We start from the raw sequence: 17006 nt of genomic DNA, 5'->3' as shown, positions 1-17006 counted from the left end.
TTGATCTGTAGAGAATAGTGACCCCAGGTCATCACTGAGCACTTCACCTGTATAAGATGCTCCCAGGTGCCACAGAGCATCTGAGACCTGAGTCCATGCCATCTTGGCCCCCAGGGAGTTTGTCAGTCAGTAGGACTGTGAGACACACAGTCAAGGCATCTGAGTAGATGCTAAGCAAAATAAAAGCTCAGAGCTGGAACAGATCCCTTCCAGCTGAGATGGGCCAAGTCTCTGAAGGCGGGTGAGCTAAGAGTTGAGTTGTAAAGGACAAATATGTTTCCAAGATCAGAGAGGGGAATGGAGGTGACACCAGGTGTGGCTGCTGCCAGGTCACTTCACAGGCTTTTCCCCATTGTATTGACCTCGGGCTTTTTTTTCCTCACCCTTACCCGTTCTTACAAGGTCTTCTGTCAAAAATTCAATCTAAGATCTTCTCTTCATGAATTTTCTTGTTGCATCTGTTGTACAGAATCTGGTGGAATTGCTCCAGCTTCCTGGTTTAGAGGAAGACAAAGCCTTCCAGAAAGAGATAGGCCTCAAGACTCTGGTGTTCAAAGCTTACAGGTAACGTCCCATGGGATAGGCAGAGTTTTCCTCTGCCTCCCAGGTTCTGTAAGCATTGGGAGCATGACCCAGCCCATAGCAGTTGGAATCGTTGGCCTTGAGTGTATGTGTTACCTTGCCTGTGATCACAGGGTCAGCCCAGCATATTCAAGGGGAGTTTCTAAAGGCTGTGGCCAGTAGTGGCCAGTGATGATGTCTGCCGTCTGGCCAGGTCAGGGAGAGTGGAGCACACGTGTTAAAGTTGGCTTCCTCGCTGGGCGTGTTGGCTCACACTTGTAATCCCAGAACTTTGGGAGGCCGAAGTGGGTGGGTCACCTGTGGTCGGGAGTTTGAGACCAGCCTGACCAACATGGAGAATCTCCATCTCCATTAAAAATACAAAATTAGCCGGGCGCGGTGGCTCACGCCTGTAATCCCAGCACTTTGGGAGGCCGAGGCGGGCGGATCACAAGGTCAGGAGATCAAGACCATCCTGGCTAACATGGTGAAAGCCCGTCTCTACTAAAAATACAAAAAATAGCTGGGCATGCTGGTGGGCGCCTGTAGTCCCAGCTACGCGGGAGGCTGAGGCAGGAGAATGACGTGAACCTGGGAGATGGAGCTTGCAGTGAGCCGAGATCATGCCACTGCACTCCAGCCTGGGAGACAGCAAGACTCCATCTCGGAAAAAAAAAAAAAAAAATTAGCCAGGCGTGGTGGTGCGTGCCTGTAATCCCAGCTACTTGGGAGGCTGAGGAAGGAGAGTAGCTTGAACCCGAGAGGCAGAGGTTGCGGTGAGCCAAGATTGCACCATTGCACTCCAGCCTGGGCGACAAGAGTGAAACTCCATCTCAAAAAAGAAAACTTGTCTTCCTCTACTTTCCTCCTCCCTCCCAGGGGAAAAGGGGCATGCATTGAAAGGGTGTTAATTAGTGGAACCAGAGTGGCCAGTTCAAGGAACTTGAACTAACTCGGGATAAAGCTAAGCTCGGTTTCTTTTTTTTTTTTTTGAGACGGAGTTTCACTCTTGTTGCCCAGGCTGGAGTGCATTGACACCATGTCGGCTCACCGCAACCTCCACCTCCTGGGTCCAAGCGATTCTTCTGCCTCAGTCTCCTGAGTAGCTGAGATTACAGGCATGCGCCACCACACCCGGCTAATTTTTTTTTATATTTTTAGTAGAGATGAGGTTTCTCCATGTTGATCAGGCTGGTCTCGAAGTCCCGACCTCGGGTGATTCACCCACCTCGGCCTCCCAAAGCGCTGGGATTACAGGTGTGAGCCACCGTGCCCAGCCTAAACTCAGTTTCTTGAATGACTTGTGTCATTTGTAACTTGGAAGTAGGCTGGGTAGCACAATGGGGCCCAGCCAGGATGGAAGGCAGAGCCCCATGCATTCTTGCCCTTCCTCTTCTGGCCCTCACACACCAGTGTGCTCTGGTACTCCAGCGTGCCCCATCTTCACTCCATGGCCCCTTCTGTCCTCTCAGGGACCAGCAGCGCTTAGTGTCTGCTGAGCCCAGGAGAGGAATTTGACTCAGAAAGAACCTTCTGTGGGTTCTCTGTTTGGAAAGCGATGAGCAGAGATGAATGATTGCGACTTGGGTGTGTGGATCGGGGTGGGATTTCTGTTTGAGCCGGGCAGCCTTCTTCCTTCCTTCCTGTCCTGGCCTCACCATGCTCCTGTTGGGAACTGTTTCTCCTCTGCAGGGTCAGTCAGTCAGTAAAAAACCATGGCTCACTGTTGGGCCTACCTGGGCATCTCTGACTGCTGGGAAGCATCTCTGCAGGGTAGCCTACAAATCTGAACACTTCCCATGAAGAGAGCTCCCATGCAGTGATCCTACGTTAAGAAACCTGTTACCAAATGTAAAATTTTGCCTTAACTGCAAGGAAAGCCTTGGTCTTGGGTAATTGCTGCTTTAGAATATTGTGGCTCTTTTCCCCTCCCCATCAGGTGTTTTTTCATTGCTCAGTCCTATGTGCTGGTGAAGAAGTGGAGCGAAGCCCTTGTCCTGTATGATAGAGTCCTGAAATATGCAAACGAAGTAAATTCTGATGCTGGCGCCTTCAAGAACAGCCTAAAGGTGAGACGTTGGCCTCTCCTTGTTTGCAAGCCCTGGCAGGTTATGGAGTCAGCTGTGGAGGAGCTGCGAGGGTACGACAGCTGGGCTCCACCTCAGGCTGGTCCTCCCTAGCTGCCCATGGGACCTGGTATGGCCCTGACTGCCCAGGAGCTGCAGACTGTGTCACTCATGGCTGTGCTCCAGCCCTAAGGAGGATTTAGGTATGAAGAAGGGAAGGCATTTTTCTGATTTAAAAGAAACCACAGGAAAACCTGAAGTACTGCTCTCAGACTTGACTACACGTTGAAATCTCTTAGGAAGATTGTTTTCAAGGTAGATGTCTGGGTCGCACCCTAGAGATTGCGGTTCTAATTAGTGTGAGGGGTCTGAAGTGGGCATTGGGACCTTGAAAGGCCCTAGTGATTCTGACATGCAACAAAGTGAGAAGCACTGGTGAAGCCATCCTGCAGGGCCTGTGCGAGAGCAGCAGCAGCAGCGGGGGCCTGGCTAGGAATGCAGCCTGTCAGCTCCCACCTGGGACCTTCTGCTTGTTTGGTTTTTTTTCTTTCTTTCTTTCTTTCGACAGGGTCTCGCTCTGTCACCCAGGCTGGAATGCAGTGGCACCATCATAGCTCACTGCAGCCTTGAACTCCCGGGCTCAAGTTACCCTCCCACCTCAGCCTCCTGAGTAGCTGGGACTACAGACATGAGCCACCATGCCGGGCCAATTTTTATTTTTTTGTAGAGATGGGGGGGTCTCACTATGTTGCCCAGGCAGGTCTTGAACTCCTGGCCTCAAGCAGTCCTCCTGTCTCTGCCTCCCAAAACCTTGGGATTGGAGGCATGAGCCACCATGCTGGCCAGTAACTGCATTTTAACAAAATCCCCAGGCCATTTGGGGGTCCATTAAAGCTAAGGAAATGCTTGATCTAAAGAACAGCCCCAGGGCCGGGCGCGGTGCTTCACGCCTATAATCCCAGCAGTTTGGGAAGCTGAGGTGGGCAGATCACTTAAGGTAAGGAAATCAAGACCAGCCTGGGGAACATGGCAAAACCCTATGTCTACAAAAATACAAAACATTAGCCAGGTGTGGTGGTGCACACCTGTAATCCCAGCTACTCGGGAAGCTGAGGCAGGAGAATCACTTGAACCTGGGAGGCGGAGGTTGCAGTGAGCCGAGATCACGCCACTGCACTCCAGCCTGAGTGACAAAGCAAGACTCCATCTCAAAATAAATAAACAAAGCGCAGCTGTGGAAGGCTTGCTTTGCTTTACTTTTTTTTTTTTTTTTTTTAAGATGGAGTATCGCTCTGTCTACCAGGCTAGAGTGCAGTGGCACGATCTCAGCTCACTGCAACTTCTGCCTCCCAGGTTCAAGCGATTCTCTTATCTCAGCCTCCCAAGTAGCTGGGACTATAGACATGTGCCACCAAGCCCAGCTTATTTTTATATTTTTAGTAGAGACAGTTTCACCATGTTGGCCAGGCTGGTCTCAAACTCCTGACCTCAAGTGATCCTCTGACCTCAGCCTCCCAAAGTGCTAGGATTACAGGCGTGAGCCACCACGCCTGGTGCTTTACTGATTATTGAATGACGACTAGCTTCTTAAGCTTGTGGCCTACTGTGATGATATAGAACTTGTTGCAACATCAGCTGGTCTAAGGAATCCATATATATTTGACAAGTAGAGACCATTTAGAAAAGCAAGCAAAGGTTCCTGTTGTTGATGGAGTCACGCCAGCGTTGGAGCTGCTGGATCCCGTGCATGCTCAGAGGGGTGGAGAAGAGCTCTCTGCCTTCAGAGTGCTTGTAGTTTTGTTGCAGCCACAGACTGGCATGCAGGAGCCCACCTATGGATGCAGAAGAAGTAAAAGAGATCCCATGCAAAGGCAGAGTTAGGAAAGAGCAGAGGGATGTGGGCAGGCGGGGGTGACAGGCGTGGCAGCGTCGCCACTGTGGAATATCATCTTGGGACACGGTGCAAACCAGTGTGGCCCTGATTTCACGTGCTGAATTGCTTTGTGGGGGACGTGTCAGAGAATGGAGGCGGGAAGGGTTCTGTGGTATCCAGACCTTCTCGGGTCATTCCCAATATGCCAAGCAAGAGACTGAGGCCGGGAAAATTCATCGCCCTCGCTGAAGCAGTGGGATGTAACGACGAAGGCCCTTGAGCGAGATGGCCCAGCCCTTTACCCCAGCCCGCTGCCACTTGGGGGCATGGCCAGCACATTGCCTAACCTCTCCATGCTTCCGTTTTCTCATCTGTAAAATGGGAGTGCAAACTGCCTCAGGATTATTGAGAAGGTTAAGCTAGTGATTATGTAACCTGCCTAGAATAATGCCTGGCACACTGTTTTAGTGTATGATAAATTTATTAATATTATCAACATCATCTTTATTTCCAGGCATTATTACTTAAGCCGTGGCATAGCTTTTCCCATTTGAAACAGGCTAGCACTTTTAGTTTTGTTTTATTCTAATAGGGAGAACCATTTAGAAAGTCTAAAGTCCTATGAAAATACCAGTGGGGTCGCTTAACTCAGGTTAGATTGGTGTGCTCTGACCTGGCCCTGACTCGGGAGTACACGTTTTCTGAATCTTACAGGACCTACCTGACGTGCAAGAGCTCATCACTCAAGTGCGGTCAGAGAAGTGCTCCCTGCAGGCCGCGGCCATCCTTGGTGAGCCCCCTGCCTGGCCTTTGTATCCCCAGACTTCCCTTCCTGCCACTGCCCTTCTCTCCCACACCCCACACTACTGTTTTAAGGTTGAAAGGGTTGTCTCGGTTCATCTGTAAGATGTTTCTTTTTCCTGGCCTTTACTTGTGCCAGCTGGGCATCAGATCGTGTAGAAGCATTTCGAGATGTGCTGTTACACTGGCCCTTCTCCCTTTTACTGTCCTCATGCAACTGTGCTGGCTTCACTGGGCTGACAGCGTTGGATCTGGGATTGATCTGTTTATCTCCACCACTTCTCAGCAGGAGACAGGACTGGCTTCCCCACGTACTGGCTCCTTTTACTTTTGGGATGTAGGGGCCACCTGTGTGATAGGCCTCATTTGTGAGTAGTGTGCTATTATAAATCATTGTTCTTACTGAATCCCTGTGAAACTTCCAGATGGAAACGATGCTCATCAAACAGAGACCTCCTCTTCCCAAGTCAAGGACAATAAGGTAAGTCTGGGCTGTAGTTTTTGAGGATTACAAAGCAGGATTAGTAACAAACTAGAAAGGCAAGCTCATTGTAGAGCAGTGGACCCTAAATTTCTAAGGAAACCCCCACCTCTCTCCCTTCTCTTACCCAACCTCAAAGCTTCCTGCATAAAGCTTCCTAGATGTCAGATCATCCCTGGGAAGAAGAGGGTTGAGGAATCTGTACTGTACAGAGTAGCACCTGTGGGTAAGAGCTCTAACTCGGAACATGGCCGACAGACCTGTACCCCAGTCCTAGCCTGCCCATCTCTTAGCCTCTCTGGGTTTCAGTGACTCTGACTGCAAGACAGGGACGTGGTAGCTGCTCCTCGTAGGAGGCTGTCAGGATTGAGTGATTGAGTGAGATGGCGCCTGTAAAGCTCTGAACCAGGCAGTCGGCACTCAGGAAATGTTCACCAAGGGTGTTCTGTGACGGATGCCTACATATGTCTCTTTGATTTGACTTCCAGCCTCTGGTTGAACGGTTTGAGACATTCTGCCTGGACCCTTCCCTTGTCACCAAGCAAGCCAACCTTGTGCACTTCCCACCAGGCTTCCAGCCCATCCCTTGCAAGCCTTTGTTCTTTGACCTGGCCCTCAACCATGTGGCTTTCCCACCTCTTGAGGACAAGTTGGAACAGAAGACCAAGAGTGGCCTCACTGGATACATCAAGGGCATCTTTGGATTCAGGAGCTAACCAGGCTCTTCCTCAGGGGTGGGGGAGATTCTGACTCTTAATCTGTATTGTGAGAAAATCCCAGCAAGTTCCATGATATTAAATCCAGGTCTGCGTTGGCCCGGGGCAAGAGTTTAACATCTTCGGCCCTGCATTCCTACATCTGTGTTTGTACACATTCTTAAGCCGTGTGTTAGGAGAGCACCCTGTCGTCTTCCGGTAAATGTGTGCGGGGTCATCCTGTCTCCTAGGCCTCCTGGGAGAGGGCCGCTGCTGTCTGGCGCCCTGTGAGCTGTGATTGCCTTTGGTCAGTGATGTGTTCAGGAGGCCACACCAGGCACAGATGGGGCCTTGAAACGCTTTGTCATGCTTCTTCACTACCATGGATTTGAAATGAACTCATCCTTGCTGTGAGCATCCAGGATCCCTTGAAAAGTTTATCTATGACTATGAAACTGGCAACGTCACCCCAGAATTACGGTCAGCCTTATTCCCCTTCACCTCCCAGTGAACGCTAAGAAGTTTCAGACAAGCAGAGAGCTCTATTTTTAGAAGAAATATGTTACACTCAGAAATGATGAAACCAAATCTTATATTAAAAGGCAAAGATGATGGAGACTGTGCCCATTTCTTATGTGCTCTCCCTCATATCCAGTCCCTGTTCTCTCCTCGGGAGCCTGGCTGTGTGAACCCAGTGAGGTCAAGTGTAACCTGACTTACCAGCAGCTAGGTGTGGCTGATGCCAGATACAGATGTTAGAGGGTACTATTTTTCAGGAGTTCCCAATGTGTAATTTTTTGATGCCATTACATTTTAATCCCCTTCTTTACTCCCCTTTTTTTCTTAGTCATCCCTTTTCACTTCTATTATAACATCAATAATAGAAGTCACAAAAACAATGTAAGAAAGCAAGGAATAAAAGTGATTTAAACATGTACCTGACACTTATGATTCCCTTTGGAAATCAAAACTCACCTGTCACATAGGAAAGGAAAGTCGCCACGAGAAATGTTGGCTTAGTTGTTTTCAGTTTTTGAGCAAATCCGGTGGCTGGAAGAAAAGGCTGACTGGTTAAAAATCCGAGAGCATTGTTTCAGGATGGCATTGTAACTCCGCCAGGGTTCCCTTTGCCCGCTGCCCAGATGGAGCTGATTCATCGAAACAGAGGAATTGTAATAGAGTTTAATTCACACAGAGCTGGCTAAACAGGAGACTGGAGTTTGTTTTTACTCAAATTGGTCTCCCTGAAAATTCAGAGACTGGGAATTTTAAGGATAATTTGATGGGCAGGGGGTCTGGAAGTGGGAAGTGCTGATTGGTCAGGTTGGAGATGAGGTCATAGGGAGTTGAAGCTGGCCTCTTGTGCTGAGTTGGTTTCCTGGGCAAGGGCCACAAGACCAGATGAGCCAGTTTGGATGGATGGTGCCAGCCGATCCATAGAGTGCAGGGTCTGAAAAATATCTCAAGCACCATTCTTAGGTTTTACAACAGTGATGTCATCCCTAGGAGCAACTGGGAAGGTTCAGAATCTTGTGGCCTGTGGCTGCATGACTCCTAAACCGTAACTTCAATTCTCGTGGCTAATTTGTTAGTCCTGCAAAGGCAGTCTGGTCCCCAGGCAAGAAGGGGGTTTATTTCCGGAAAATGCTGTTACCATCTTTGTTGCAAAGTTAAACAGTTAAACTGTAAGCTTCTCCCAAAGTTAGTTCAGCTTATTCCCAGGAATGAACAAGGACAGCTTGGAGATTAGAAGCAAGATAGAGGCTGGGTGCAGTGGCTCATGCCTGTAATCCCAGCACTTTGGGAGGCCGAGGCGGGCCGATCACAAGGTCAGGAGATCGAGACCATCCTGGCTAACACGGTGAAACCCCGTCTCTACTAAAAAATACAAAAAATTAGCCGCGCATGGTGGTGGGCGCCTGTAGTCCCAGCTACTCTGGAGGCTGAGGCAGGAGAATGGCGTGAACCAGGAGGCGGAGCTTGCAGTGAGCCGAGATCGCACCACTGCACTCCAGCCTGGTGACATCTCAAAAAAAAAAAAAAAAAAACAAAATGGAGTGGGTTAGGCCAGACCTCTTTCACTCTAATAATCTCACCATTAGAATTTTTGAAAAGGTGGTTTTAGAATGCCACTGTGGGCTTGGCTATGCCTCTTGTTTTCCCAGTAAGTTGCAGGGAGGGCGGGCTAAGAGCTAGAAAGGATGGTGAGACACAAATCAGACTTCTTGTTAGATTTGGGTGGTGGCTTAGAACCTTGAGATGCTGGAAGAGGGGCCTTAACCCCTGGGATTTGTTTTGGGTTGGAGAGCCTCAGGAAGCTGGGGTTTTTCTAATTGAAAGTTTCATCATCTATGCCATATAAATTTAGGACTGTCCTCACCCCTCCTTCTGGAAATATAGCACAGATAAGCTGGACACAGTGGCTTACCCTCGTAATCCCAGCACTTTGGGATACTGAGGCAGGCAGATCACTTGAGGCCAGAAGTTCGAGGCCAGCCTGGGCAACATGGCAAGACCTTGTCTCTACCAAAAAAAAAAAAATTGTTTAAAGAAAAATATATATAGCACAGATGATTGGTCTCAGGTCCTTGTCCATCCATGTCCTCATCCTCCTCTCAGGGTCATCTGCCAGGATTCTGCACCTCCCTTGTCTCGTCTCTGTGCTGACAGCCGTGCTGTCCTCCAGCTCCAAGAACCCAGTTCCAGGCCCTGCTGTGCAGCAGTCTCAGGCCTGCCTCAGGCCGTTGCCTGCAGCATCGTGAGGGGGACAGGCATGGGGAACCGCTCATCCTCCTGGAAGATGTCCCTTTGTCCCGCCCACAGCCCTCCCAGCCTCTCCCACTACAGCACTGGCCTCAGTGGGGACCCAGGACCTATCAACTAGGGATGGAGGCGAATCCAGACTGCACCTTTTCTTCTCAGGTTGCCTAATGCTTTGTCTCGCGGCCACACTACAAATTCCATTCCTCTCAGTGCTCCTTCCAGGCACTCTGAGCAGCACTGGCTGTTACCGGCCAGTGATGCTGTTTAGTATTAAAAGCAGGTGTTTACATAAGAAGACAGATCTGGCAGGGCCAAGGTCTCCGGCGAGCTTGCACATCCCTTCACGTGGGACTCTTGGACATTAAGCAGGCTGTGTCATGGGGGACAGAGCGCCAGACGCAGGACCCCCTCCTGTCCTCAGGCCCTGGGAAGCGGCTCTGCCTCTGATGGGAGCAGGTTTCAAGCAGGCCCTTACTGCCCCTGCACCCTGCAGGCTGTTCGCTGGGGGTTTTCACAGAAGGACACTTCGGAGGCCGCTCAGTCCTGCCTTCCCGTGGAGCAGGACATGCAGTTGAGGCCCCGGGGGCTGCGAATGGGTCTCTTCCAAGTGGGTGCTCCATGTTGTGCTGGCTCCAGTCCCTCCTCCAGGATGGACTCTGGTGCTGTCAGCAAGCTCTGAACCTAGAGGAGGCTTCTGTCTCCAACATCAAGACAGGACGAAGAGACCTCAATTCAGTCTCCTTATACTTTTATTTATTTATTTATTTAGAGACAGAGTCTCGCTCTGTCGCCCAGGCTGGAGTGCAGTGGCACGATGTCAGCTCACTGCAGCCTCTGCCTCCCGGGTTCAAGCTATTCTCCTGCCTCAATCTCCCAAGTAGCTGGGACTACAGGTGCATGCCATCATGCCCAGCTAATATTTGTATTTTTAGTAGAAGTGGAGTTTCACTGTGTTGGGCAGGCTGGTCTCGAACTCCCGGCCTCAAGTGATCCACCTGCCTTGACCTCGCAAAGTGCTAGGATTACAAGAGTGAGCCACTGCGCCTGGCCCAGTCTCATACTTTCAAAGCCTGCCCAAGGTCTGCTGTGGCTGTGATCATGGTTTCTTTCCTTCTCTTTTTTTTTTTTTTTTTGAGACGGAGTCTTGCTCTGTCGCCCAGGCTGGAGTGTAGTGGCGCGATCTCAGCTCACTCCACCTCCTGAGTTCAAGCAGTTCTCCTGCCTCAGCCTCCCGAGTAGCTGGGATTACAGGTGCCCGCCACCATGTCCAGCTAATTTGTGTATTTTTAGTAGAGATGGGGGTTTCACCATCTTGGCCAGGCTGGTCTCAAACTCCTGACCTCGTGATCCACCCGCCTCAGCCTCCCAAAGTGCTGGGATTACAGGCATGAGCCACCACACCTGGCCTCTTTTTTTTTTTTTTTGAGATGGAGTCTCACACTGTCACCTGGGCTGGAGTGCAGTGGCACGATCTCGGCTCACTGCAACCTCCGTCTCCCATTCAAGTCATTCTCGTGCCTCAGACTTCTGAGTAGCTGGGATTACAGGTGCCCACCACCACGCCCAGCCAATTTTTTGTATTTTTAGTAAGACAGGGTTTCACTATGTTGGCCAGGTTGGTCTCAAATGCCTGACCTCGTGATCCACCCGCTTCGGCCTCCCAAAGTGCTGGGATTACAGGCGTGAGCCTCCGTTCCCAGCCGAAGTGATCATGGTTTCTATTCTCTGTTCCAGGCAAGCCCTACCAGGCCTGCTGGGTGACGGTCAGGAGCGCGAGGTGGCTGAGGATGGCACTGGCCTTCGCTGCTGGGTCTCCTGTCCGTTCCTCTCTTCCCGAATGTTGTTTGGATGTGCTGTCTCCTCTCTTTTTTATGTTAAATCAGTGAGAACTCTTGGATTCCCCGTTTGAAATGAAACAGTGCCTGGCTTGGTTTCGACCCCTTCCCCTGGTGGCAACCTGAGCCTGTCACCGCGACTGTGAGGTGACAGCCTGTGATGACAACACATAGCGGCCCTGGGCCATAGCAGGGACTTTCCTCCCAAAAGCAGAGGCAGAGGCTTCACCCCCCTAGGAGAGGAAGGCCGACACCAGGGACTTTGAGGGTGGGACTGTGCTCTGTTCATTGTCATCGCTGTGGCAGTGCTAATTTTTCACATACAAGGTGTCGGTCGTTAGTCACACACAAAAAAGCTAATTGATCACAGAATTCTAAACAGCGCAATTCTGTCTGCAGCCTTGAAAAGCTTGGGACATTTAGAGGTCTAGGAATATATCCAAAGATAGCAAAAATATGTGTTGGTTCTAATTTTTTGTTTGAAGACACTTGTTGCTACGGAGGAGATGGAAAGCAGATTTAGCTGTAAAATTTATCGATGTTCCAAAGCAAAGAGAATAAATTGGAAATTGCCTGCATCCTGACACCACCAACTGGAAGAATCCAACCTGTTGTTCTGTTAGATGTTAGAGACACTTGGGAGCAGGATCTGGGAGGGGCCATGGCTGGGGGCACCGCCTAGAGCCAGCTGGGGTGGCAGGCTGTGCCGGTTGCACAGAGTAGACAGGCCCTGGCCTCTGGGTCCACCCTCTGCTCTAAGCACCATCTGGCACAGAGTGAGGGGCTCTACAAGCGTCCACTAGAGGTATTATTGTTACTATTATTATTATTATTATTATTATTATTATTCCGAGATGAGGTTTCACTCTTCTTGTCCACGCTGGAGTGCAGTGGTGCAATCTCGGCTCACTGCAACCTCCACCTCCCAGGTTCAAGCAATTCTTCTGCCTCAGCCTCCCAAGTAGCTGGGATTACAGGTGTGTGACACCATGTCTGGCTAAATTTTTTTTAGTAGAGGGTTTCACCATGTTGGTCAGGCAGGTCTCAAACTCCTGACCTCAAGTGATTCCACCTGCCTTGGCCTCCCAAAGTGCTGGGATTACAGGCACGAGCCACTGCACCTGGCCAATTTTTTGTATTTTTAGTAGAGACAGGGTTTCACCATGTTGGTCAGGCTGGTCTTGAACTCCTGACCTCAGGTGATCCACCCGCCTCAGCCTCCCTAAGTGCTGGGATTACAGGCTTGAGCCACTGCACCTGGCCTAGAGGTATTATTATTTGGTACAGACTAAAGAAAATATCTCAAACAGCCGGGCATGGTGGTGCATGCCTGTAGTCCCACCTACTTATGAGGCTGAGGTGGGAGGATCGCTGGAGCCCAGGAGGTCAAGGCTGCAGTGAGCTATAATCACACCACTCACTGAATTCCAGCCTGGGTGACAGAGTGAGACCCTACCTCAGAAAAAAAAAAAAAAAAGTATCTCACATGACAAATACTGATGGAATATTTGTGAGGACCTTTTCAAACTGTTAGGGTACTCTGATCTGAGGCTGGTGGCCTGGTGTTTGGCTTTTGCTCCAGATTCCTATATCACCTTAGCCCACTGGAGGCTATTATCTGCTGAGCTGCTCTGCACTGGTCCTGAGACCCACAGAGAACTTCTTCAAGACAGTCAGGGTTTTCTCCTCCAGCCATCCCTTTGCGGTGGCAATTTTGTGTTGGGAATGGGAGCCTTGCTTGTCCACGGTCACTGCCCGCGGCAGATGGTTTTGTTTGCCTTCATTAACTGCAACTCTCTGTTCTCACGCACCGCTCAGGGTTGAACAAATCCTCACCACTTGGAAAAGAACCACATCCTTTCTGTTAGGCCAAATTTCCCCTGGATCTTTTTTTTTTTTTTTTTTTTTTTTGAGATGGAGTTTTGCTCTTGTTGCTGGAGTACAATGGCACGATCTCGGCTCACCACAACCTCTGCCCCCCACGTTCAAGTGATTCTCCCGCCTTAGCCTCCTGAGTAGCTGGGATTACAGGCATGCGCCACCATGCCCAGCTAATTTTTGTATTTTTAGTAGGGACGAGGTTTCACCATGTTGGATAGGCTGGTCTCAAATTCCTGACCTCAGGTGATCCGCAACCTCGGCCCTGCGAAGTGCTCCCCCAGGGATCTCCTGACCTAGAAATCCAGCTATGATGGGCAGGTACCTGGGCTGGTGAAAGCTGAGTAACGTTAGCTGCGGCTCATCTGTGGAATGGAGACGGGTGTGGCTGTGCAAAGGCCTGGCCAGGCAGTGCCTCCCATACTGCCCGAGAAGAGGTGTGAGGCAGACAGAGCAGGTGCCCAGGGTCCTCTGAGTTCGTGGATCCCTGCCCTGTGCTTACTAATCCATTGCCTCTGAGCACACTCCAGCTCCTGTATAACAAGGGCAGCTGCGTCTCAAAGTTGCTGGGAGGAGACAGTGAGGAGGTTCCCCCAAAACGTTCTGAACCCCAAGACAGTGTGGGACTGCTGTACCCTGAGTCAACGGGCACACATAGCTGAGAGAGCCTTCCACTCAGCCAGCCTGTGTCCTTGTCTTCTCCTTCTCAGGAAGTCCTCCTAAATCTATGCAATGCCATTCAGACAATAGTTTGGGTCTGATGAGCTGCTGTGTGTGCTGGGCAGTTTAACCTCCCCTTTTCAGCTTCCTGACAATAGAGACAAATCAGGCAGCTATGAGAACGGCTTGTTCCTTCGTTTTCGTGTTTGTCTGTTTGTTTTATAAACCTTTTTCTCCCTCTGACCAGTGAACAGTGCCAGATGCTACCAGGTCCCTGCTGCTGCCGTGCAGCCGGCAGAACGTTTTCTCAAGCGGCCACACGGGTCATTATCTTGGCATGGACAGTTAGCTGGCTGCCTCCATCAGACCTGCACTTCTCCAAAATAGGGCTGCAGGTCCCCAGACCTGGCTAGTAAGGATAGCTATTATCTTAAAGGTGGCAGAGAGGCCCAGAGCCCTTGGGTCTACCAGTTTCTGAGCAGGACTGGCTAGGGTGCAGACTTCTGGAATGCAGGGATGGCTCGTGCACCAGGTGGCTGCAGGGGCTGGGGAGTGGGCTGCACCAGCACCAGTCCTACAGCTGAACTGGGGCTGGTGCTGTGGGTCCCCTTTCTCCCAGGGAAAAGGGATGGTTCAGAGTGAGGGACAGATACCCTAAGGTAGCCTTGGTTTTGAGGATTCCAGGGCCTCCCTCTATGTTCTCTTGCCATTTAGTATGAGGAATTCTGCCTGCTCTCTTAACACACACAAGGCTTGATTGTTTTCTGTTTTTTGGAGTTTTTTGTTGTTTTTTTTTTTTTTTTTTTTTGAGACGGAGTCTCGCTCTGTGGCCCAGGCTGGAGTGCAGTGGCCGGATCTCCGCTCACTGCAAGCTCCGCCTCCCGGGTTTACGCCATTCTCCCGCCTCAGCCTCCCGAGTAGCTGGGACTACAGGCGCCCGCCACCGCGCCCAGCTAGTTTTTTGTACTTCTTTTTAGTAGAGACAGGGTTTCACCATGTTAGCCAGGATGGTCTCGATCTCCTGACCTTGTGATCCGCCCGTCTCAGCCTCCCAAAGTGCTGGGATTACAGGCGTGAGCCACTGCGCCCGGCCTGTTTTTTGGAGTTTTTATAGTTGCTTCCTCTAAACCTTCCCTGTAAAAGTCCCAAAAGGAATCACCAGCACCTGTTCCTCCCCACGCTTGTCTGGTTAGGCAAGCTGTGCCACCTTTTGCTTCTCTCTAGGCTGACCTTGGCATTTCATTTCTTTTTATCAGACTTGCTAGGCAGATTCACAGCCAAAAGAGCCTCCTCCAGGTGGCCCTGCAGATTCCTGGGCCACAGCTTCTGCCCCCCAACCCTGTACCTGCAGACAATGGAAGGAGGCTGTTTCCTTGAACCCCCAGTCTGCCAGATTGTGCTCCTCTTGGCCCAGCTGGAGGAGGGCATCTCTGCTTTGCTCAGTGGGCCAAGGGAGTGAAGGGAAGAGGTCTTCACTCAACTTCGGTCCAAGGGTCTGGCAGCGGAGCTTTTGTACAAACAGGGCAATTTCCTGAGACAGCAAAGCCTCGCCGCCTCAGGAACACATGGGCGCCTGGCAGCTTACGGCTCCTGGGGCAAAGGAGGCAATTACCACCATCTGCCTCAGCAGGGAGAAGAATGCCTCCCCACAGGAGCCCCGAAGCTGGAGGAGAGAGTGGGCACCAGAGGGCTTAACTGCTGGCACGCTTGCCAAGTGGTCACACCGTGGCCGGGCCGCACATGTGCCCAGCTGTGTCTGGCAGTCTTGGAGCCGAGAGTCTCACTGTTTTTGGTCTGATCAGACCTCTTGCTCAGGTCCTGAGCTGGGTGAGCTGCCAGCTGCCCACATCAGCGTGGAGCTCTAGGCGCAAGGAGTCGGTAAGCTGCCGCACAAAGTCATGGCTGGCAGAGGGCTGAGCAGCCCCAGGGATCATTTCATCTCTAACCTCTCAGTCCACCAAGGAGCAATCCAGGGCCAGGTGAAGGGAAGGACTCACCAGGCCCCTCAAAGTGGGGAGATGCCCTCTTTGTATGCATGCCTTAATTTTTTTTTTTTTTTTTTTTGGAGACAGAGTCTCACTCTGTTGCACAGGCTGGAGCGCAGTGGCGCAATCTCGGCTCACTGCAAGCTCCGCCTCCCAGGTTTACGCCATTCTCCTGCCTCAGCCTCCCGAGTAGCTGGGACTACAGGTGCCCGCCACCACGCCCGGCTAATTTTTGTATTCTTAGTAGAGATGAGGTTTCACCATGTTAATCAGGCTGGTCTTGAACTTCTGACCTCGTGATCTGCCCGTCTTGGCCTCTGAAAGTGCCAGGATTACAGGCATGAGCCACCGCACCCGGTCGTTTTACATTCTTTTTCCATAGTATGTCTTTGAAGTCTGGCATGAATTTTGCACATAGAATACATCTCACTTCGTCTGCGCACCTTCAAATGCACTACAGCCACACACAGCAGGGCCTGTGGTTGCAGAAACCGACGCTGACGGTCTTGATCCAGGCAGTCAGCCCCATCTTGGCCTTTTAGATAAAGGGCTCCTTTCTCTCCAAAGGGTGAGACCAGAGGTGAAGCACAAAGACAGCCATGCCCCACTCTGTGTCCCTGTCCTTTCTCCTGTTTTCTTCTGGGGCCAGGGTTGCCGCCATCTGACAGGAGCATCCCACGGTGAGAGACGGCCTCAGGGCTCGGGGTGTTCCTGCCTGCCGCCTGGCAGCGCGTATCAGAGGAGCCGGGCCTGATTTGATCCGGCATGAGAAGATCACGCCAGGAAGTCAGCTCTTGTTTTTCTTGCAGTGTATCAGTTAGCCCTTAATCTCCGGGGCGTGTGGGGGCCCCCTGCAGTGCTCATTTCCTTCCTGGAGGGCTTCTGCAGAGGCGGCGATGCTCCATGCCCCAGTGTTCCAGACCTCAGGCTCGCCGCCCTCTGTCCAGGGCACCTCCCCCTGCACAGCTCAGGGACCTCACCTGGTTGCTCTCCATCTGAAGTGTGGACACCTGTCCCCAGGGCCCCACTTCCAATGACTGCCACCTCCCAGGGAGGGGCCTAGCTCAAAGGTGAAGCAGCCGGGCTTGGTGGCTCATGCCTGTCATCCCAGCACTTTGGGAGGCTGAGGTGGGCAGATCACCTGAGGTCAGGAGTTGGAGACCAGCCTGGCCAACATGGTGGAAATCCGTCCCTACTAAAAATACAAAATTAACAGGTGTGGTGGCGGGCACCTGTAGTCCCAGCTACTCAGGAGGCTGAGACAGGAGAATCGCTTGAACCTGGGAGGCAGAGGTTGCAGTGAGCCGAGATGGTGCCAGCGCACTCCAGCCTGGGAGACAGAGCGAGACTCGGTCTCAAAAAAAAAAAAAAGGTGAGTCAGGGATGCCAGGGGTGAGGCTGGCGGCCC

At 51.3% G+C, this 17006-nt stretch overlaps 1 protein-coding gene across 2 annotated transcripts in view; it reads left to right on the top strand.

The window, feature by feature from the left end:
* LOC105469189 (signal recognition particle 68) overlaps positions 1-7095 on the top strand; it is a 44959-nt gene extending 37864 nt beyond the window's left edge. For both annotated transcript variants that reach the window (XM_011719916.2, XM_011719915.3), the window contains 5 exons: positions 470-564; positions 2501-2630; positions 5215-5290; positions 5727-5782; positions 6271-7095. In XM_011719916.2, coding sequence (XP_011718218.2) covers positions 470-564; positions 2501-2630; positions 5215-5290; positions 5727-5782; positions 6271-6498 — 585 coding nt within the window. In that variant the 3' untranslated portion in view covers positions 6499-7095. The remainder of the gene's footprint in view (positions 1-469; positions 565-2500; positions 2631-5214; positions 5291-5726; positions 5783-6270) is intronic.
* Positions 7096-17006: the final 9911 nt, after the last annotated feature.

This window comes from Macaca nemestrina, chromosome 17, assembly GCF_043159975.1.
Source record: "Macaca nemestrina isolate mMacNem1 chromosome 17, mMacNem.hap1, whole genome shotgun sequence".
NCBI lineage: Eukaryota > Metazoa > Chordata > Mammalia > Primates > Cercopithecidae > Macaca > Macaca nemestrina.
This window is presented reverse-complemented; position numbering and strand designations above follow the sequence as displayed.